This window comes from Sminthopsis crassicaudata, chromosome 3 (assembly GCF_048593235.1).
Source record: "Sminthopsis crassicaudata isolate SCR6 chromosome 3, ASM4859323v1, whole genome shotgun sequence".
In the NCBI taxonomy this organism is placed as follows: Eukaryota; Metazoa; Chordata; class Mammalia; order Dasyuromorphia; family Dasyuridae; genus Sminthopsis; species Sminthopsis crassicaudata.
Genome location: NC_133619.1, coordinates 578529371 through 578552009, shown reverse-complemented (window position 1 = coordinate 578552009; position 22639 = coordinate 578529371). Strand labels below are relative to the sequence as shown.

The 22639-nt window shown below is 34.7% G+C and overlaps 1 protein-coding gene and 1 long non-coding RNA gene across 2 annotated transcripts in view; one reads left to right on the top strand and one right to left on the bottom strand.

The window, feature by feature from the left end:
- The window catches only part of SERTM1 (serine rich and transmembrane domain containing 1), a 29019-nt gene extending 6806 nt beyond the window's left edge, over positions 1–22213 (top strand). The window contains exon 2 of the mRNA XM_074304898.1: positions 21060–22213. Coding sequence (XP_074160999.1) covers positions 21250–21573 — 324 coding nt within the window. The 5' untranslated portion in view covers positions 21060–21249 and the 3' untranslated portion in view covers positions 21574–22213. The remainder of the gene's footprint in view (positions 1–21059) is intronic.
- LOC141563588 (uncharacterized) overlaps positions 22207–22639 on the bottom strand; it is a 73604-nt gene continuing 73171 nt past the window's right edge. The window contains exon 3 of the long non-coding RNA XR_012488462.1: positions 22207–22500. This is a non-coding gene — a long non-coding RNA (uncharacterized LOC141563588). The remainder of the gene's footprint in view (positions 22501–22639) is intronic.

Below are 22639 nucleotides of genomic sequence, written 5' to 3'. Positions count from 1 at the left end.
TTTTTTTTGTTTTTCCAACTGAATATATGCTGTTACAGTTTCACATTTTTATTTATATATCTCATATATAGATTGTTTGTATATAGCTATTACACACAAACATCTTTCCCTATTAGATTATAAACTCTTTCAGGGCAGAGATTGATTTTTGCCTCTTTTTGTATCACACTTAGCACAGGCCTGGCATATAGGAACTTAATAAATGTTCATTATTTGATTTATTCTTAAACCCCTAATCCCCATTACATAAAAACTGACCAGAACAATGCCTTTAACTACTCAGTTTGTATTAATTTATTAAAATATACTAGGGACAAAATCATGAACCCTTGAATCTATATAATAAAAATATTATATAACAGCTTTAAGTCAGTTGAATTCCCTTCTCCAGCTCAGTTTAACAAACATTTATTAAACATCTGCATATGCAAGGCACTGTGCTAAGTGCTAGAGATATGAAGACAAAAATGGAAATAGTCCCTGCCCTAAAGCAATTTAAATTCTATTATAGTTTCACTGCTAAAAGGAGGTTCCAATGAATCTCATTCACAAGTCAAACAATTTTTAATTATCAACTAAAAAATACTTTGGCTTTGACAAGTGCCTCTAATTCCAATCCTACACTCATTAATTATGCTAGGCAAACTGGCTTTCCTTGATATCCATATGTGTGTTTCCTGATTTTCATTCCCCAAGGATAGATTCCTCCTCCATCATATGGGAGTTTTTGTGAAGTAGTTCTATTCAACATTTATTAACCACCTACTATATTCAAAATACTAGGGATACAAAGACAAGATAAAAATAGCTGCTTCCTCTCTAAGAATCTATATCCTATTAGAGAGCAAAATATGTTCTCAAAATAACTCTAATAGAAAAGAAACTGAGAATTGAGAAAGCATTGACTGGGAGGTTGGATAAGAGAAGCCTTCATGGAGGAGATGACATCTGCATTTAGATTCAAAGGAAGTTAGAGACAGGGAGGAGAGAAAGGAGCATCTTCCAAACATTAGGAGGGCTTGTGTATGGAGATGAGATACAGAGAATCAGGTTCCCAAACCAGCTAATTCTAGATTGCTTTATCTAGAACCTTGAATTCATGAAATAAGATAGAATTGTAGAGAACTTAGCTCCTTTTCTGAGTTAATCATTGTGAGGAGGGACCACTACACTTTAGGCTATTGTACTACTCATCCTTGGGCCGGATCCTGGTGCTAGTGAGGAAACCCTTTAGAACTGCTTGCTTCTGTTCTTTCCTACTCTTTTAATCTGTCATTCCTTCACTTCTGGACCTGAGTCCCTGAGATGAGAGAGACTTAGCACAAAGGGACTATATATGTCAATGTGATTTTCCACTATAACTGTTGAGTACATGATGCCAAAATAACCAGACAGTTCCATCAAAAATTCATTCAATCCAGTGAAAGGATCAGTCAAAATGATCCTTCAGTTTTGTGTAAAGGGAACAACTAGTTGATGAATTTTTCACTTTTAACCAACTTTAATGTTTGCATCATATTTGCATTATAATCTGAATATGAGTTTATGAATAAAAATTATGTTCATGAGTTCCTCAGATGTAACCCCCCAAATCATACAGCCTGTTTCATCTCTGTTTGCATGCATAACCACAAGTGGAATTTATGTTTAAGAAATGAAATGTTAGCTCACATTATTAAAGGTTACTATGAGCAGGTAGAAGGGAAGTGATGTTACAGAGGATTTAACACTAGAAGGACCAGAATTTAAGAATAAATAATACTTTGAAAGACAAAGCAAACGTATTGGTATTAATGAGAGAGAAAGCCAGCAATCTGATCTCTGAGACATAATGCTCTATGTGTCTATCAAAGGAGATATCCAATCAGATGAAATCGAGAGGGACTCATGGGACAGGCTAGTTGGAGGCAAACTCAGCAAAGGTGGGGAGGGATTAGAAAGCCTAGGATTTGTATAAATGGACAGAGGATCAAATTATACATGTCCTCAAAAGACAGAAATTTCTCTTTCTCAGGAAGGATGAACTAGAGTCGGACTGTTCTATGAAGTAAGAAAAAAACACCCATGATTTTATTGTGGATAAAAATCACAGCAGAGAGGCCACATGACATAGCAGATAGAAGAGCTAGCTTTGGAATCAGGAAAACCTGAATTAAGCTCTTGTCTCTGACATATAAAAACTGTGTAAGCATGGCAACCATTTAGTAACAGAAGGAAGCAAAAAAAAAGTTACAGATGCTTTCCTAGTCTTCACCAATGGAGGGAGCTCCCAACCTCATGAAATTAAAGGTCTGGACTTTTCCCAAGAATATCATAGCTCTGTTTTCTAGAATTTGTGATTATTTAGCTATATACTAATTACAAGAGCAGTAGTCTATATTTTGAAGATCACTTCCGATTTTCTGCCCCCCTCCTACCCCACTCTCCCTAGTCTTCCTCCTTTCAAAATTTGAAATACATTTATGGTGAACTTGAATCTAAAATTGTTGATTGCTTCTGTATTGTTTCTGACACATTCTGAACCTGAACTGTTATCTGAAATGACAATAGGCTGTTGAAAACTTGATTTCTTTCTTGATAGCATCACATATGATTTTGTTTCATGTTACAAGGAACATGTAGGCAGGATTTTTTACTGTCCAGACATTTGATATCTCTTTGCCAAGGAGTGTGCAGGAAGAGACAAAGAACTGGTTTTTGGTACAAGCTAGAGATTAGCAGAATCGTAGGAAATTCCAAATGAGAACATGTTTTCCTGGTGAAGTGCATTCTGTCCTCTCTTAGGATAAAGTAAAATAATAAATGTACAGGAAAGACATTTTATTCTGAGACCTTCCTAAAATTTCATCTTAGAACTGGCTTATGTTATATGTTTTCTCAATAGATTCTGATTCATTTGTGCTCACAGAATTAGGGTATTACAGGACTGCACAGTACACATTTTATTATAGAAGTGGTAGCTTTTGTCTTTTCTACATATATACACAAATCTCACTTACTCTTTGAATAGAATATCATTCCAGGGGAAGTTTTATTGATATATTTTTTCCATATCTTTAGTATTATTAAGTGTTCATCAATTAGTGAGATAAAATACTAAATTGTTGACCTTGTCCCATCTTAAGAATCAAAGTGATTTCAAAGGTGACAACTTTAGCCTCAGATAAATGCCCAAATGGAAGTAGCCATTGATTAAACAAGAAAATAGCTATATACTTATAGAACCTATGTAGAACCTGTGATTGCATTGGTGTAAGGAACTCTTGGTAATTAAACTCTCACTAATATAGATCTGTAACATATCTCCTTATAGCCATATAGTTTCCGGGGCACTGGTTAAGTGACTTGTCCAGGTTCATATAGTCACTATATCAGAGACAGGAATAAAATCTAGTGCCATGGCTGACCTTATATCTGTCTGCTACTTCATCCTGCCTCTTAAACTTATTGAAATAAATATACTCTTATGTAACTAGACCATCATTTTCCCCCTGACTTGGGAGGGGGAAAAATGATAGTCTAGTTACATAAGAAGATCAAAGAAATACTGATGGATAGGTCTAGTGCTCTTTCAGTAACCTCACAAAGTCAAGAGATTTAGAGAAAACAGCTTGGGTGGACTTCTTTTCTTGTGTTGGATTTACAAGAGGACATGGTCAAGCATTGCACAGGCTGGCGAGGCATGGTGAAGGATTCCTTGTGATCTTCATTGTTGGAGGGAGCAGCTATACTATGGGATCTCATTGAATATTCCTGTTTCTTTGTGCTCTTTCCACTGTAGTCGGTGTGTGTTACAGACATATTCTTTAAGGTTGTGGTTTATGAAGTCCCCTTTTATTTCTCTAGGCAGACAGACAACTCAGTGGATAGAGCATTGAGCTTGGAGTCAGAGGCCTCTGTCTGGCTCAAAACTAGAGTCAGACACTTACTAGCTGAGTGTTTCTAGTCAAGTCACTTTATTTTTATCTGCTTCAATTTCCTCATCTGTAATATGGAGATAATAATAGCACCTACTTCCCAAGTAAGAGTTATTCTTCCTGGTTATTGCTGTGAGGATAAGATGAAATATTTGTACAAACCCTAAACCATACAAACCATAAATATTAGTTCTTGTGGATGGCAAGCAATTTAGCAAACATTTATTTGTGGACCTACTCTGTTCTAGGAACTATGGAAAATACAAAAAGTACTAGAAATACAAAAACAAAAATGAAAGCTTATGTCTCTCAGAACCTTATGATGTGTTACAGTTATTGGTACACTTATGTGTGTATATCAACTTGGGGTGAGAGGGGTTCATGATTTTACTGGAATCAGGGACTTTCAAAATGGAAATTCTTCCTATGAATATAGGTCACCTCCTCTGCATTTTACAATCTTAGAGAATTGCTTGGATATCCTAGGAGTTTATGTAATTTATCCAGGATCATATAGACAATAATATATATGAGAGGTGGAATACCAAAAATATACCAAATACGAAATGGAGAGGGAGTGGAAAAACCAGAGGTTTGGAGCTAGAAGAAACCAATCAAGTTTAAACCTCCTCCTAGATAAGAAAGCCAAGGTCCAGAACATATAGATACAACAATAAATTTTTGAGAAAACTTTGAACTTAGTTCTCCTGACTCTAAGCCCAAGACTCTATTCTCTTAATTCACTTAGCATATAAGCTGCTTCTATAGCACTTAATTAGTTTCTATTAGAACCATTGCCCCATGCCACCTAAAATCAAGATGCTAACAGACATTTACTAGTATTATTAAATTTTCAGTGTGAACATTTACACTTTACAAATCAGGACTGTTGGTTTTTGTACTTAAGTGATATAGAAAATGTTAATAACATAAACTTAAAAATTGTTGCTGCCTACTACCTATATTTTTCTTTTTTATTTAATATTTTCACAATTACATATTAAAACAATTTTAATATTCTTTTTTTTTCAAATTTTGAGTTCCAAATTCTCTCCCTCATCTCTCTTCCTCTCTCATTGAGAAGACAAATAATTGGATATAGTTTATTCATGTCACTACATTTTTTTCCAGAGAGCCCTCCATTCATTACTTACCATCATACCATAGAGATGCTATTGATTTGGTGACCAGTTAAGATCTTTCTACCCTGAAATATAAAAGGAAATTACAAGAGGAAGATGCACTTGGTGTTTTCTGAAGAGCACTGGTTGATGCATAGTAAATGCATGCAAATCTTCCAAACTCCAAACTCAGACCAGAATTCAATTACCTTTCAAAGAGGTAATGAGTAATAAGTAATAAGGTTTCCTAGATGGCAACCTCTAGGCACTTTTCCCATTTCAGTTGTTTTCACATCCAATCCTTTGTGACCTTTTCTTGACAAAGACACTGATGTAGTTTACCATTTCTTTCTCTAACTTATTTTCCATATGAGGGAACTAAGACAAAGAAGGTTAAATGACTTGTCCAAAGTTACACACTACTAAGTATAGGAGGCTGGACGTGAACACAAGAAGATGTCTTCTTGACTCCAAACCTGGAACTCTATCCCCTGTGTCATCTAAGGGCCCTAAATCCTAAAATTTAATCAATTTCCTGGACAAATTGAACTTTCTATGGAGCATTGCCCTTAAAACTCTTCTCCTAAGACTTGAGCACTAACACTTGTCATGGGTTTACTGAAACAGTTAATCCCTGGGCTTGGTTAATTATCCTTCCTAGGTCAATACTGGCTTGTTAGGTTTTGCTGACTTATTCCAAAGTATTTCCAGTGTACATTTTTATATTCTCAGGAGATAAACTTTGAAGTTTTTATCCTATTTTCTTTTCATGACTATTCTACTAAATATGAACTACTAACTTCAGCAGCCCCAAACTATATATACTCACTTCTGCCTGAACTGTTTGAAGTTTTTAGCATCAATTAGGAGAGCCTAATTTTTCCTCATAAAAGATAGTCAATCACTATGCTTTGTCTGTCAGTCATTGTAGAAGAATGAAAGAATGGGATAATTTATTTAGGACAATTTGTATGTATAAATTATGTTAAATTGGGCTAATATCCCAGAGGGGAGAACAATTAACACCCTAATTAATTAGGGTACTGTAGGTGGTTCCATTATGAATGGTAAGAATTTATAAACTTTAGTAAACCTTATTCTTAAATCTTGATCTCAACTAACATTAGTTGTGAAAATATCCAATGAGCCTGAGTCTGTCTTGAGAAATATTCAGCTTAAGAAATTCACACTAGTTAAGAGAATCTAGGATATATTGAAAGTTATATTACTGGTTTAAGCAAACAAATGGTTATATTTGATAATATACATGTAAGTGACATCTTATTTGATTACTTTGTTAAAAATTCAAATCTTAAATTGAAACATTTTGTGAATATACAGTATATTTTAGATAGATATTTATATCTATTTTCGTATACCATTCAGATTCATGTAATTAAAAGACTGAAAATATCTTCAGGCATGAAAATAAAGCATGAGTATGGTATCCTACATTTAATCATTCTCATTTTCTTCCCTTGCCAAATGTCTCTATTACCTTAATGAAGGTAATTTCTCTCAATCACATAGTAACTAGGCACATACCTTACAGGGGAGAAACTGGAATACCATCCCTAGATTGGAGACTTTTCTTTGATTCTGTCAATATAGGCACAATAGAGATTTGAAGAAATTATCTTGAGTTAATCCTCACTCCTAACTCCCACTTTTAACCTCAATTATCTAGATATTTCAGATAGAAGTAGTTTTTTTTTCTATTTGTTTGAGTCTTTTAGGATAATTAGCATGCAATTAAGATTGTGAACATAATCATAAGTTTACTTGTACATCAATGAAAAATAGTTATTAAGTGTTCACTATGTGCCAGACATTAAATAAATAATTCCAGATCCTTAAGGAGTTTACATTCCATTAAATATAATATTTTCCTCCATGTTGCTGCCCTCATCAGGAAGCCCTCCTTAATTCCCTCAATTAGTATTTTTACAGAGTTCTTTCCTTAACAAAAATACTCTAAAGTGGGTAGTTTATTAGTTTTCCCACTTTACAGATGAAAAAATCTGAGAGCCAGAGTAGGTTATATGATTTGCCCAAGTTCAAGTATCTAATAAATGTTTGAGTCAAGACTAGAACTGAGTTCTTTTGAATCCAGGATCAATATTATTGCTACTAAGTCACTTTTGGTTTCATCAAGCCTTTGTATTTATGAGACCTTCCTTATGTAATTCTTAATTTTAATTCATCAAATAACCAATGAACCATTACCCTCTTTTATGTCTCCCTCTGCTGTTCCCAGGAAGTTTAGTCCACAAAACTTGTCTGGACTTATTTTTCTGGTTCTTCTGATAGAAGTATACAATAAACATTCTCTCCTAATTATCCTTCACATTTTAGTTGTACTTTTTCTTTGGAGACTGATTTCCACTACTAACTCTCATGAATTCTACATTTCAGTCAAGCAGGTCTACTTGTTCTTCCCCATGTGCAGGGTTCCATCTCCCCCTTTGGTGCTATTTTACAGATTGTCCCCAATTCTGTAATGAATTCTCTTTCTCCTGATTTCTTGAATAACTGTAATGTTCTCTTCTCTAAATTGTAATCATTCTCCAAGAGCAGATTTCTTGGGGAGTTTCTAGAGGCATCTTTAGTTTCAATTTAATAATCCCAAATGCAGCCAGGAGTTAAAGTCCAGAACCTTTATTGTGTCCTTCAAAGTCCTGAATTTTTTTGTGGGCCCAGTTAGCTTTAATAGAGGCCTATCTCTCTCCTTGGTTCCAAGAGCTCCCTCCGAATCTCTCCAGCCAGCTTCAGCCTCTCATCCTCCCAGTGTTTCCAGCCAGCACAAAGGTGGAAGTTGGAATGAATCTTGACTCCTCCTCCCAGAGTGTGGGATGGTGGGTTTCCATGAGCTTGTGAGAGCTCCTTGTTTATATGCTGCACATTGAGTATACACCAATCATTTCATCACTAGGAAACCTTTATTTGTTTTTTTTTTTTTTTTTTTTAGGATTAAATCAATGCTAAATTAGATTAAACCATTGCCTTCTCAATTCCACTCAGTACCTTGTTTCAATCTACATTCTGAGTCCCAATGGAAGCCCTTGTGGCATTTTGAACATAGGGTTTTAGGTCTTCTCTCTGCCTGTCTTCTCACTCTATCTCCATATCTACACTGAGCTCTTAGATGTCCAACTCTTCCACGTTGTAAGCATCGATGAGTTTCTTTAGAAGTCCTTTGTCAAGAGCGACCCTGCCTTTCCATGTTTATCATAGTCTGAGTATAATAAACATTTGTGCCCACTGTAGCACAGCATCTTATGATCTCCTCTAAAGATTATATAATAATATTTAAAATGATACATACACATAAACTTATACATATCGAGGCATATTGATCTAATCTAGCTATATTTATATATTAAAAAAAACCTCTAAGACTTTTGGAACGCCATGTATGTGTGGCACGGATGGATGGATCTGTTTTATGTGTATGTATATATGCACATGTGTGTATTTGTATGCACATATACAGGGAGGGAGAAGCAAAACATCACTTCCAGTTTATGATTTAATGATTTTTTGAAATGAAGGATTATAAAGTTGGAATTTTTTTCCAAGTAATTGAAGAATGACTCAAAGTGCTGAAAATGTGGTGGAGTGATACTGACCATGAGAAGGCAAATGCCCCTGGGTAACATTCATTTGTACCTATGCGCAAGATTGAATATTAAAACTAGATTAGAATACTGAGCCTAGCTTGAAAGGCAACTGTAATATAGTTGAGAGAGCATTGGATTTAGAATCAGAAAATCTATGTTTTTATCTTAGCTCGGTCATTTGTTAGTTTGGCCAAGTTATTTCAGTTTCTTATCTATATAATTGATATCATAGCATATGTGTTACTTGCCTCCAAGAGTTCTCCTGATGATTTAAAAACACAATAGTGGATACAGAGTTCTTTATCAGTTGTAAAGTGATGTATCAGTGCTAGCTATTTAACCTTTATTTAAACCCCATCCCAGGAAGTTTAAGAAATTCCTGAATTTCCATGAATTTTGGAATTATAGACTGTTGCTGTCCAATGGACAAAGGATACATTCTAACAATAAACAATAACCAGTTATAGTTAGCACTGAGCAGCCTACAATCTAAAAGCACCTCAGAAAATAGTTTGTCTGTTTAGTGTTCTTTAAAACATAAAGTGAAAGTGTTATTGATGTTTGTTCTTCTTGCCCTCGGAAATCTTTGTTTAGAAAACAAAGCTTAAAACTGCACTGATTTTTGAAATACATATTAAATTCTTCATAGGCATCAGATTAAATTTGAAGCTACCAGATTAACTGTATAAGGGATCGAATGAGATGATATTTGTAAAAGTGCTTAGCTCAGTGCCTGACATACAGTAGGTGCTTACTAAATGCTTATTCCTTTTCCCTACTTAATCCTGGTGTTCCAGAGTCTCCATATATCTTCTCCATCCCCCTTCCCCATCCCTAATTAAAAATACCTTTTTCTTCTTCTTGCATCAGGTACAAAAAATCCTAGTTGTATTTCTGCTAGAAATAGCTAGTATAAATGATTTCACTTTTAATTGTGCAGCCTGAATGGCAGGCAGCAGAGAAAGCATGTCACTGGACAAATACCAGTTCAATTTTCCAGAGCAGGGACATGTCCAGTCTTGCTCAAAAGTAATCACACTTCCTTTTGAAAACTATGCTATTGTATAATCAGATTTCACTGGTAAGAAATTAAAGATTCTTTTCCTTTATACACTTCCTAAATTATTGAGTATGATTCAGGACTAAGAGGAAATTGAGCCTGAAAGTTCTCATTAAAAATGCTATAACATCTTGAAAGACTAATATTACTTCCTACCTTCTTTCTTTTTACAGACTCATTATAGCTTTTGCCCACAAATCTTTATATCATAATTGTAAGGCTATTTTCTTTATACAATTTTTCAAGTGTTTGGAGAGCAACCTTGTGTTTTGCCCAAAGGTTACGGTCATTGCTCCAACTTTCCTGACAAATTTGTATTTTTCTGTAAGATTCAGATTGCTCTATATTTTATTTCTTATTGAAACTATTGTAATTACAGAAGTCAGAAAAAAGCAATTTTTCCTTGAATTGGAGCCCAAAGCTCCCTGATTCCTTCAAAATGGCATAATCACATCATAGAAATATTACCCCAATAGCATTTTTGAGGAAGAACTTTTATGTACCTTAGGATTCTAGATTTAGAGCTGGAAGAGACTTTATAGGTTATAGAGCATTATGTCTTCCCCCCACCTCCACTTCTCACATTTTACAAAGGCCGAATCTATCTACCTTTTGAAGTTATTGATCCAGGTCCAAGGAAATCCATTTCAATAGTCAGGAAAAGATAACTTGTATATATAATCTGAACTTAAGCTATTGAAATTCATGATGTCAGCTTTTAAAATTCTTTAAATAGTAGGACTTTAATTGCTCAGATGAAATATTGACAAAAAGAAGGCATAATTGCTTAATTTTCTTGTTTTCCTATAGGTACTTGACATTTTTGGACTTGGAATCTTTAGACTAGAAAGGACAGAACAAAAATGATTAATTGAAGGTTGATAACATGAGATAACTACTGAGATAATAACAATAACCTGTCATTAATGAATTCCTCTCTTCAACCAGTTAAAGTATATGTTAGAGTATTAATAAAAGTGATAAATATAATTGTTGAGCCAATATCAATGATCTTTGAAGTGCTATGGAAAGGGAGAAGATATTACAGGACTAGGAAATAATAAATGTCTCACTTGTTTGAAAAAAGGAAGAGAATGGAATCTATACACTGTAGAATCTGTATATTACAGAATTCTTGGAAGTGTTATTAAAGAGATTGTTTTTGTCTTTTGTTCTCAAAAAAGACTATGACATCAGGGAAGTGATGCCATGACACACAAATGAATTGGATTTAAGTGAGGGAGAGCTATGAAGGATCACCTGCCTTACTTTTCCCACCAGAGCCATCTAGATCCAGTAGCAAAATATAGATCAAGATGACTGGAGATGGCCCTCGTTCCAATGGGAGACCTTGGCCTATTAAAGCTAAGATCTTCAAAATGTCTCAGTTTGACTGGGGTCACATCTATTCATTGATTAAGGCTGTGTTATTAAAGAAATGATTAACAAACATCCAGAAAATGAAGCAGTGAGCACAGAGACCTGGAGATTTCCTCAAGCCCAAGCTAATAGCAAGCTAACCTTAAGTCTTTTTTAAGAAGAATTGTTAGACTAATAGAACAATTTATATTGTTCAATTTTAATAAAGCCTTTACTAAAGTCTCTCATGATATTTATGCTGATGAGATTGGATAGACGTGGGCTAAAAGATAATACAATTAGTCGGATTCAGAACTGGCCATTTGACCAAACCCAGAGTAGTCATTAAATTGATCAATAAATAGCAACCTGGAAACAAGTGTTCAGTGGAATATCCTAGGGATTTATGATTGGTTTTGTGTAACATTTTTATACAAGATGTTGAAAAAAGATATTAAAAATAGTATGCATGCTTTTAAAATTTGCAGATGACATAAAGCTAGAAAAGGAGAACTAGTCAATTAGATGATAGAATCAAGTGTCAGAAAGACTTTGACAGTTCTAGATACTGTGGCAAAATGAATGAGAGGCCCAGTGTCCAGGAATGAGGAAGCAACATCTCACTGCTTACATCATGAATTTTGTGTTCACTTTTGATTGCCACATTTTAGAAAGAATATTGACATATGTCCAAGAGATGAGCAATCAGGGCACTGATGAACTATGAATAAATGTCATATGAGGAACAGTTGAAGGAACTGCATTTGTTTAGCCTGGAGATGAGAAGACTTTAAAGGATATAATTGTCATCCATCCATAAGGGCCCTCATAAGGAAGAGGGATTAAATTTGTTCTATTTGGCCTCAAAGGGTAGAGCCAAGAACATCGGATTAAAGTAACAAGAGACCAATTTCTTGATATGAGGAAAAATATCTTAGGACTTTTCTTAAAGCAGAATGGGAATTTTGGGAGGTATTGGCTTACTCCATTTGCTGGTGGATTGAAGAAAGGAGTCTTCTACATAGATGTAGACTATGAACAAATCTCTGAAGTTGTATGATTCTACTTCCCTATCCTCCCAGATACAAATGTGACTGGAAATCTTGGTTTCATTTCACTTATCCCTCACTGACACACTCAATTTGTTAGTAAGTCTTATCTTTTCCACTTTGGAAACATCTGTCCTTCCTGCTCCCTCTTTTCCATTCCCACTAGGCCACCTTAGTTCAGGCTCTCCGTAGTTCTTACTTAGACTAGTTAATTATTTCCATTGCTGCCATATTAATTGTGCTAAAAGACTCTCCTAATGACTTACTATGACTTTCTAATGCCACTGAATTAACACCGAATTAATTTCTTAGTTTAAATTTAAAGGCACCAATCTTCCAATTGTTAACAATTCTTCCAATAATCTTTACAGCTTAATTCCCTTGGTTCGCCATCTTTCCTATGCTTCAGAGATATCATTCATGCTTCTTAACTAAGTCTCTGAAGAGAATCTATCTTTTTTTTTTCTTCAGGAAAATATATTCTGGCCAGACATGACCATCTACTGTTTATATTCCAAATATTCTCATGTCTCTGTGCCTTTGCTCAAGCTGCCTCTGCATATGGGTTGTCCTTTTTTACATCCCCAGTTTGTTGGAGTTCTACCCAGATTTTGAGGTTATATTCTCCATGAAGTCTTTCCTGACTTCAGATGGAAGTGGTCTCTCCTTCTTATGAACTCTCACATAACTTTAGATTTCTTGGTGTATTTAATAATAAAAGTAATACATATGTAGTACTTTAAGGTTTAAGGTATCTTCACAACAAGCCTGAGAAATAAGGGATGTTATTATACCCATTTTGCAAATGAGAAATAAATTAAGAGAGATTTTAGGACTTGCCTAAGGTCTTGTAGTCAATAAATATTTGAAGTGGGATTCTAACCCTACACTCTTCTTGACTCCAAGTCTGGTGTTCTTCCTTTCTAAGAATTCTAAGAATTATAGTAGTATGTGCTTTTTTCCCCATCAGATTGCAAACCCTTTTAGGATCGTTGCAGCACTCAGCCCAGCCCTGCACATGTAGGGAATACTAAATGAATGCTATTGAGCTGAAATAAGGTTGAATGTTCATAAAGTGAAGAATAGAGTGATTATCAGTTTGATGTCTCTTTCATCTCTTTCAGCTAAGTTCCTCAAAGGTCCACAAGAAATCTAAGTAAGCCTACCAAAAAATACTTTTGGGTGACATCAGAAAAACAATAGATGCACCTCCTAGACAATAAATTCAATTTGGTTTCTTTGCATCCCTACTCCAAATTCAAGAACGCTCATATACATAGCTCAATGGTTTCTGGATTCTATAAGCAACTATAATGCAAGTATTTTCTTTTTTGAATTCTACAAAATGAGAGTTCTCAGAAATGAACTAAAGTAACAGAATTTCAATATCTTTAGTGTGCCATTTGGTTATCTGGGGAAAGCATTTCATAAATGTCATTTTGAGATATGTACAATCTAATCTTTTTCAATTCTAGCTCAACTTTACTTATGCTCCTGGGATTGCTCATTTAGAGTGTGGAGAAACAAGACTTGAATGTAGGGGACATTGAATGAAGATCTATTTGGAGAAAGTCTTTCATTAAAGGATTTCTTCAAACTGTCCATCCAGATTTCCTTTTGAAAAAAATGAGACTTTCAAGTTCCTACTGAAAGGAAAGGAGCAATAGACAATAAACTGAAATAAGGCTCACAAAGCAAGAGGATGACTGTGATAATTTAAAGACAAATATGTATGTTGGCTTTGTCTGTTAGAAGAGCATACTAAAGTGGCCTGGCCAGGATGTTAAAGCCAATTTCCATATGGAACATTTAACTTCATTCTGTTTCAGAGCAAAAAATGGCATTCCTCACTCCAGTCAGTATATATGCATAATAGTGACAAGACTGGACTATATGAATGGATCCTCAATCACTACTTAGGAAACAGTTCAAATGGCTTATCTTATCTTCTTACATGTCTCATTAAAAAGTTAGCTTTGTGAAGGCAGGAGCTTGTTTTTTATTTGGGCCTCCAAGCTTAACCAGGTATTTTGCATAGAGTAGAATCTTCACTTATGTTTCAGGAATGGAATTGTATGGATTATAAAATTGTTGGGCCTCAAGCATTTTCTCTCGTCAACATGAGGAGAGAGAGTGTAAATGCCAAGGTAAAATTAATCAACTGCTAATCAATCAGATAGAAATTAAATGCTTGAAAATGTACATATATAAATTTTTAATGTGTAAACATTATAAACATGGAAACAGAAAGATGGTTGTTCAAGAACCAATGCAGTTTAAAGGAGCATGGCCTCTTGTACCAGAGAAAGATGCTGGCCATGAACTTAGAAAGGAATTCCAGGCTGTAAAGCAATATGGATTATGAATTACCCCTTTTCCACACTTGGATCCTACACATGTACCTCACTAATTCTAACTTAAGACAACTCTTCTTGAGAGACCATGTGTATTTCTGGGACAAAATATAATGATGTACCATTTGTTCTTACTCTCTTTTTGGCTTATTGTTAGAGGGAAGCACAATGGTAAAAGTTTATGAGCAACAGCACACAAAAACCCTGATCCTTGGGGTTACCCATATCCCTCTATTGATTGGAGGAGATATAGTAAGCTGTTCTCTGATGTACCCAAAGTACAAGTGGGAGTGGGAGTTGGGAGAATAACCCAAAGGACATGTCAAATAAACCAAAAAGTACAAAAGAAGACAAAAAGAATAAAGTAAATAATTCACATTGTAAAAGAATTCCCTGTGGCCTATAATTAGCACAAACTGATTTCTTTACCTGTACTTGGCTGTTACTATATAAAATCATATTGGTATATTTTTTGATCAAATCACTTTGCAAGAGAAGGCACAGCCTTTGAGCCATTTTCTGTTCACTTTATGATAAAAGAATCTCTGGCTTAACTTTCTTGCTCCATTTACTTAAGATTAGAATTTCATACAACTAGCTTACAAAATGAAGCTGAGCTATCAACCATTGGCTTGTTTCCTGCTTTATCTGATATAGATTTTCTTCTGTTCTTTGACATGCAAATCATTATCTTTCCCAAATCCTCCTTGAAACTCCACTATACACATCCTTCTTATATAACCAAAACCTAGATATTGTAGCCTAAAAGTAAAAGCCTAAAAGTAATGCTCAGGGCTTTTTGCTATGTGTTCAGAATAGCCGGCATGATAAACTACAGGGATTTTTCTTTAAAATCTCTGCACTGTTGATTGCTGATTGTCAGTAGTACCTAGACAGCAGACTCCCAGAAAAAATTTGTGTCAACTTCTTATTCTAAGATCTGACAATGTCTCTGCCTTTCTCTATGCTTTAATAACTAAACTTAAGAGGATACAACTTTCCTCTATGGTATGGAATGTTTTCCTTTTAAAAATCCCATAAAGGATATAATTTATTGTCTTACAATAAGGGGATTGAGGGAGGAAGGGCACTGATTGTTAATGGAAGGACGAGCAGAGTAGTCATTTGCCTTAGGAAACTTTACATTTCCTCTCTGATGCAGCATGTTCCTGCTGCCACCCCAGCTAAAGGATCTCAATTTCTCCCATACCATGTTTGCTCCTGAGTTAGTTTGTTGAATCTGGAAAAAAAATAAAATTGACTGACCACGTAATGAATTATTTAGATGGATTACAATTTATAATGTTGGGATGCAGCTTTCTCCTTCCCAATCACCTTAACACCTATAGTTTCCGATGACTGCTTAGGAAATAGCATCAAAATCCTGCTGCCATGGCAGTTATGTGTCACCTGGAAAGAGAGACATTTGGAGAAGCAGGGCAGAGAAAGGGCAAGTATATGCATTTGAGATGAAGTCTCATCCATGGTTTAAATGCAGTCTGCTTGGGAGGAACCATCCAGAAAGTATCAATTTGAAGAGTCCTTTATCCCGAGGAATTGCAGATTGATTGGATTTCACCTCTTCACTACCATCCTGAACTCAATGCTTCATATAGTCCTACACATAAACATGGAAAATTAGATTTTTATTCATTTCTGGCACATCCCTATTATCCATATACTGCAGGATAAAATATTTAAACAATAAAATGAAGCTGCATTCAATTTTCAACTTGAGCAAGAAAAAGGAAAGAAAACTGTTTTTGAATTATTCTAAATTAATGTATTTTTAACAATACATGGACCTTTTTCTTCTAGATTGAGTATTGAAATGAGGTTGATGTTGCTGACATTTAAATTTAGTAATGATTTGAAAATTATATTAAATCCCAAACCTTTCTCTTTAAAGTAATTTAAGGGAAAGAATGGAAAATCATGACACAATATTTCTTTGTTCATTCTGTATTATTTTAAGGTTATCTGGAAGAAAGGACATTTTATGGAAATCTTCCTTTTCTATGGGCTTCCCATATACTATTTTCCCAAGTAACATTAACTAATAATGTGCTGTTCTCATAAACCTTTGAAGGATAATCAGAAAATTCTCTTTGAATTTTTTGTTGTGAAGAAAATGCTTTATTGTTGGTCAGCTTTCTCAGAACCTGGAAATAACAAGGCTTCTTTGTCCTTGCAGCTTAACTGCTTTATAGCATGAGAGTTATTTGTGTCTTGGTTTTCCCACAAAGATCATTAATTAAAATAACTGATATTTATATTATATTTTAAAGTTTATACATCTCATTATTATTTAGCTTATTATTTATTTGTATTGTATTTTATATTGCACTTTCAAGGTTGCAGTGTCTTTCATTATCACATTGTAATATAGTATAGGATAAGTATAGTTTAACAGACATAATATCATATATACTATATTAGATACAATAGTATATATTATAGTACAAGATATGTGATATAACCTAATATGTAGTATAGTATATATTATAGTATCGTGTATAAATATGTACTAAACTATAGATATGTATATAGTATGCATGGTTTGTTGGTTGGTTGTTTGGTTAGTGTTGGTTGATTGGTTGGTGTCCTTTGTTCTTGAAGAGAAACAAAATGATTTCATTGTGTTAGCATCAAGATACAGAGTGTCTGATTGTGACTGATCAGACCAATACAAGCTTGAGCTCTACCACAGGTCAGGCTCAAATAGGCTATGTGAATATTTGAGATGGACTCGCTTAATCTGCACTTCTTATGCATGTGTGCAGACATATATCTATACACACATATACGTACATGTATGTGTATATATGTGTATATACATACAAGATGTTGAATTTAGAGTATGTGTGTATGTGTGTTTATTGTTATGTGTATTCATATACTTTGGGCAAGTCATTTAACCTTCTTTGCCTCAATTTCCTCATCTGTAAAATGAATTAGAGAAGGAAATGGAAAAATACTCTAGTCTCTTTGCCAAGGAAACTTCAAAATGGGATCGTGAAGAATTGGGCAAGGCTGAACAACAACAACATATATAACATACATATATACTATATGATGTTTTAGCATTATATAATAATATATACTATAGATTATATAATATATATATAATTATAGATTATATAATATATGTTATATCATTATATAATAATATATAGTATAAGAATTAGATATAATAGTATCAAATAATATAATATAATATAGTAACTGATGTTCATATAATTCTTTTGAGATTTGCAATTTCTTTTTAGTATGACAACCCTATGAGGGAAGCTGAATCATAACTTCCTTATAGATAAAGCAGCAAAGGCTCCTGAAGACTAAGTAATTTGTCCACAGTTATACAGGTAATGAGTGGTAAAGCCAGGACTAAAAATCAAATCTTCTGAGCCTAAATTCTGATATATATATATATATATATATATATATATATATATATATATATATATATGTATATGTATATAAATGGGGCTTATGTTGCTGAAATTTTAAATTTAGTAGTGATTTGAAAATTATATTAAATCCCAAATCTTTCTAAAATAATTTAAAGTTATATATATATATATATATATATATATATATATATATATATATATATATGCCCTTGAGCAAATGATTTCATTTCACTGGAACACATTTTTCACATTTGTTAAATGAGAAGGTTGGGCAAAATTTCCCCCCTGTTTTCTCCCAGTTCTGTTTGAGCTAGACTAGACAGCTGAGCAGCTACACTCATGTAAAGCATCCTTGTCACACACACACATGTCAGTGTCACACTCAATATCTAACTATAATTCTTCCTTTATTTAGGACTGTTAGAGGCCTGTAGCAGTAGAATGGAATTTAAGTCACCAGGCAAAGCATAATGAGGTGTAGGAGGCAAATTATTTTAGGTAGTACCAAGATGTTGTCACTGGCCTCCCCAGAGGAACTTGCTAAGACTCATTAGCCCTCCCTGACAGGGACGATCCCTTTAGAGGCAGCTCCTTCCTGGGGATTATTAGTACAGCTCTGCTCTGGTCATAACCAATCAATGTCAGATTCTTGAAAAATCACATATTTAATTAGATTTGAGGAACAGAAAGGAAATGTAAGTTTTAAAGGTAAAATACAGGACAGAGAGAAAATGAGTGGTGCCATAGGAGCTGTTTTGCCACTAGCATTGTACCCTCAGGGGATGAGAGTTAGACACTTATTTTGAAATTACATAATTCTCTATTGAGTTCAGTTCTTTCCTTTGCACCAGAGACCATACCCTCACTGGATCACAGAATGTATGATTTGGAAGAGACCTCAGATTTTGTCTAGCTCTATTCACAGCTAAGCAAGAATCTCTTTTTCCAATATTGCCAATCAATGGTCCAGCTCCCATATGGAGACCTCCTTTCAAAGAAATACATTCTACTTTTGGTTGATTATAATTGTTAGGAAGATTGTACTTATATCAATCTAAAAATTAACTCCTCTGTAACTGCTACCAGTTTCTCCTAGTTCTATTCTCTGGGATCAAATAGAACAAGTTGAATCACTTCCATATGAGAGTCCTTCAAATACTTGAAGGTACTCATCATGCCCCACCTTCCAAATCTCCTTTAGCTAAAGTTTTTTTTTTTGTTTGTTTGTTTTTTGTTTGTTTTTTTTTGTTTGTTTTACTGATTCTTATGCAGATATTATTACATCAATACATGGCCACATTTGAGAGACTATGTTCATTGACCCAAACTTCTATATCATCTTATATGCACTCTTTGCACTACTATATTCTATAGGATGACATCTGAGTTTCTATCACATGTAACATATTCTTCTAGGCAAGAAGAAATGAACAAAAATGTACTGCTTTCCTGTATTCTACTTTTCCTTGTTTTTAATTCATTATAATTTGTCTCTACCTCTTTTTCTCTTCCTTCAACATACTCTAAATCTACCTTTTTCTTAATATCTAAAGTAATTTGCAAAAATTTCCAAAACTTAATTCTCCAATTTAGTAGCTATGCAGTTGTCCAATAGTTCAATATTTCTGTGTGATGTATTAAATTGCCATCTTTTCTCCCAGTCTACGCTGATTCTCCTGTGGCATAGTTTCAAGCCTCCTCAGTGTGCTAGTATGTCCCCTCCTTTGGATTTATTCCAACCTACCAGTATGTTTTGTGAATATGAAAAAAAATCTTCTACTGATCTTCTCTAGATGTATCTCTTTGCATATTAAGCTTCATTCTCTAATCCCAATGGCCTAAATGAACCATTGAACTAAACAGAGTTTCTTGTACCCTCTTTTAAGGAATGCCGGAGATCCCGTCCCTACAAGAAACCTAGCTAATTAAAAGCTCTACTCCATTGCATTCTGAAAGAGCTCTGGACTTGGAATCAGAAAAATTTGGCTTCAAATCTTATCTCAGAAATTTACTAAGTGACCCATGGCAAGTCACTTTGCATCTCCTAGGCTTATTTTCCTCACTTCTAATATGAAGTTTCAATCAATGTCTTTTGAGGTCGCTTTTAGCAATTTATGACATCTTTGTCCTGGCTTGTGGGAGGTCAAGATGAGAAGAAATATTGCATATCATCTCTCTCTTCCTGATTTCCACCACACTTTAAGCTCAAACTATCAATATCACCCCCTTTTTCCTTTAAAGTGTAGAAGGGAAAGAAAAGAAAGATGGGAAATAAACTCAATGAAAAGATGCAAGATGTACACATTTTCTTTAGTTTAAGTTGATAACTGATAAGCTAGTTCATAGAAATGGTGAGAAATTTTGAGTCATTTGGATCACTCCAAATGAGTTTAAAAGAACCAATACATGACAAAGGAAATTTAAGTTCTTTTCTTTCTGGGTCTTTTTTCCTATTGTTGTTGTGGCAGGAAGGCAAGGTTAAGTTGCTTGCTCAGGATTACATCATTATTAAGTGTCTGAAACAAGATTTGAACTCAGGGCCTCTTGATTTCAGGGCCAGTTCTCTATGTACTATGCCATCTAGCTATCCCTAGATTTCTTCTAAAATCAGTTGATAGTTTGGGGGCACATATTAAAGTGTGGAAACATTTAGACATTGTCTTTGTTCTCAAGGAGACTACAGTTTAATAAGAGAGACAAGATGGGCAATTGTGATCCCAACAGAAATTGCAAATGCAATTTTCCCCAGTTTATGGATAGGGGAGAATTGGTCTGGGGGTGGGTTGATGGGTTTCAAAATTGGTGAAATTTGAATTTCCTGGAGGAGGTAGACCTTGATTTGAATCTTTGGGGGCCTGTTCACAGAGCTTCATATTCAGCATGTGTTGAAATTGCAACAGATGGAACACATAAGAAATGTATTTTAAGTTTATCTTTAGCAACTTGGAGAAACCTAGCACCTAGTGTACTGTGGAGAGATAATAAAAGTTCATTGTCATGTCATTGTTCATAATATGGTAAAGCATACTTGCTCCTAGGAAAGAGTTTTTCTCCCACTAGATTTAATAATCATGTTTCATTTAGGCACACCAAAAAAGGGGGGCACAAATTCAGAATTGCTTTAGATGTCTGAGCCATGTACTCAATTCCTTCTGTTTTCTTACAGTTCCAGCGGATACCAGATCTTCTACTATACTTGTCTGGAAAGCAAGACCTTCGGCTTGGATAAAACAACCCACTATTCTACCAGCATTTCCATGGGAAAGATGAAAAACTATAGAATCTGCCCATTTTAACCTCTGTCTGACTTTAGCTTTGATCTTCAGTACGCTCATTCTGTCTCTCACACCACAAAGATGTCAGACCCTGACCCTTCATCCGGACTCGTGGGCAATGTGGAGAATGGAACTTTCCTGGAGCTCTTTCCCACCTCCTTGTCCACCTCCGTGGATTCATCTTCTGGCCATTTGTCCAACGTGTACATCTATGTTTCAATATTTCTCAGCCTTTTGGCATTTTTGCTCTTGCTTTTGATCATTGCTCTTCAGAGGCTTAAAAATATCATCTCATCCAGTTCATCCTATCCTGAGTATCCTAGTGATGCTGGGAGCTCATTCACTAACTTGGAAGTCTGTAGCATTTCCTCTCAGAGGTCTACTTTCTCCAATCTTTCCTCCTGAATTAAAATGAAGAGAGAACACTTTGGTGCTGTAGGGGGTTAGTTGCATGTTATGGTGATTCTTCAGGCCATCCTGGAAGAGGCGACTCTTTGAGCTCTTAAACTATCCCTCATCCCTTAGTCTCACTCTCCCATTTAATTAGCAGTGCTTTTCATCTTTGAACGTAATGCTAATCTAAACAGCTTTAAGCATCTAGAAGTGATATGGGGTTTCACACCCCAAAGCTGCCTTGCAGACCTAGACTTGCCTTTTTAGTAGAGGAATCCATTGGATACTTATATGTTCACCTGAAATACATCTCCATCTGTGTGACATTGGACTCTGTGCTTCTGGACTTCCTCTTTTCTGAAAAAATCATTTGACCAATAGAGCCAACCAACCTTCTAGTGAAATCTGTGGTTTTTTGCTAATTAAAATTATTCTGGTTTTTCCCCAGTATTTGAAAGAACATTTTCCATGAACCAAATAATTCTGAAAAGCAATTTCAGTTTGAATGTCTCTTGTGAAATTTCTAGGATTTTGAAGAATGGCTCTAAATGGTTTATTTAATTTTGATGAATCAAAATTATACTGACAAGGATTGAGAAGAAATTGTTTTCTCATAGAGCAAGATAGGAATGACTGTGAGCCATGTATCACATTCTCAATGTATTCAGACTCTTGGGGGTTTTTCCCCTACTTATGTGTACCAGATCAAATGCTCCATATTTTTATCATTGTTTGTAATGATTATCAGTTTCAGGCATATCCTAGCACAAATCAAAAAAGGACTCTTGTTTCATACCTATGGTTCCTACCATGGAATTAGGCACATGGAGAAGAATGTAAGCATATCATATTGTCATGATTTGCAACAGCCAATTTGATTGAAGTGTGCTCATGTACTCATATATTCAATTTCATATCTTTACATCTTAATGCAGAATTCTGTAACAGCAACAAGATATCAGGTTAGAAACTGAAATACAAAAGTTATATATGGATTCTCATTCAAAGTTCAAATTGAATGTTACCTTCCTTTTAACTGTTGTTATACACTATCTAGTACTGTGAAACAGAATTGTGA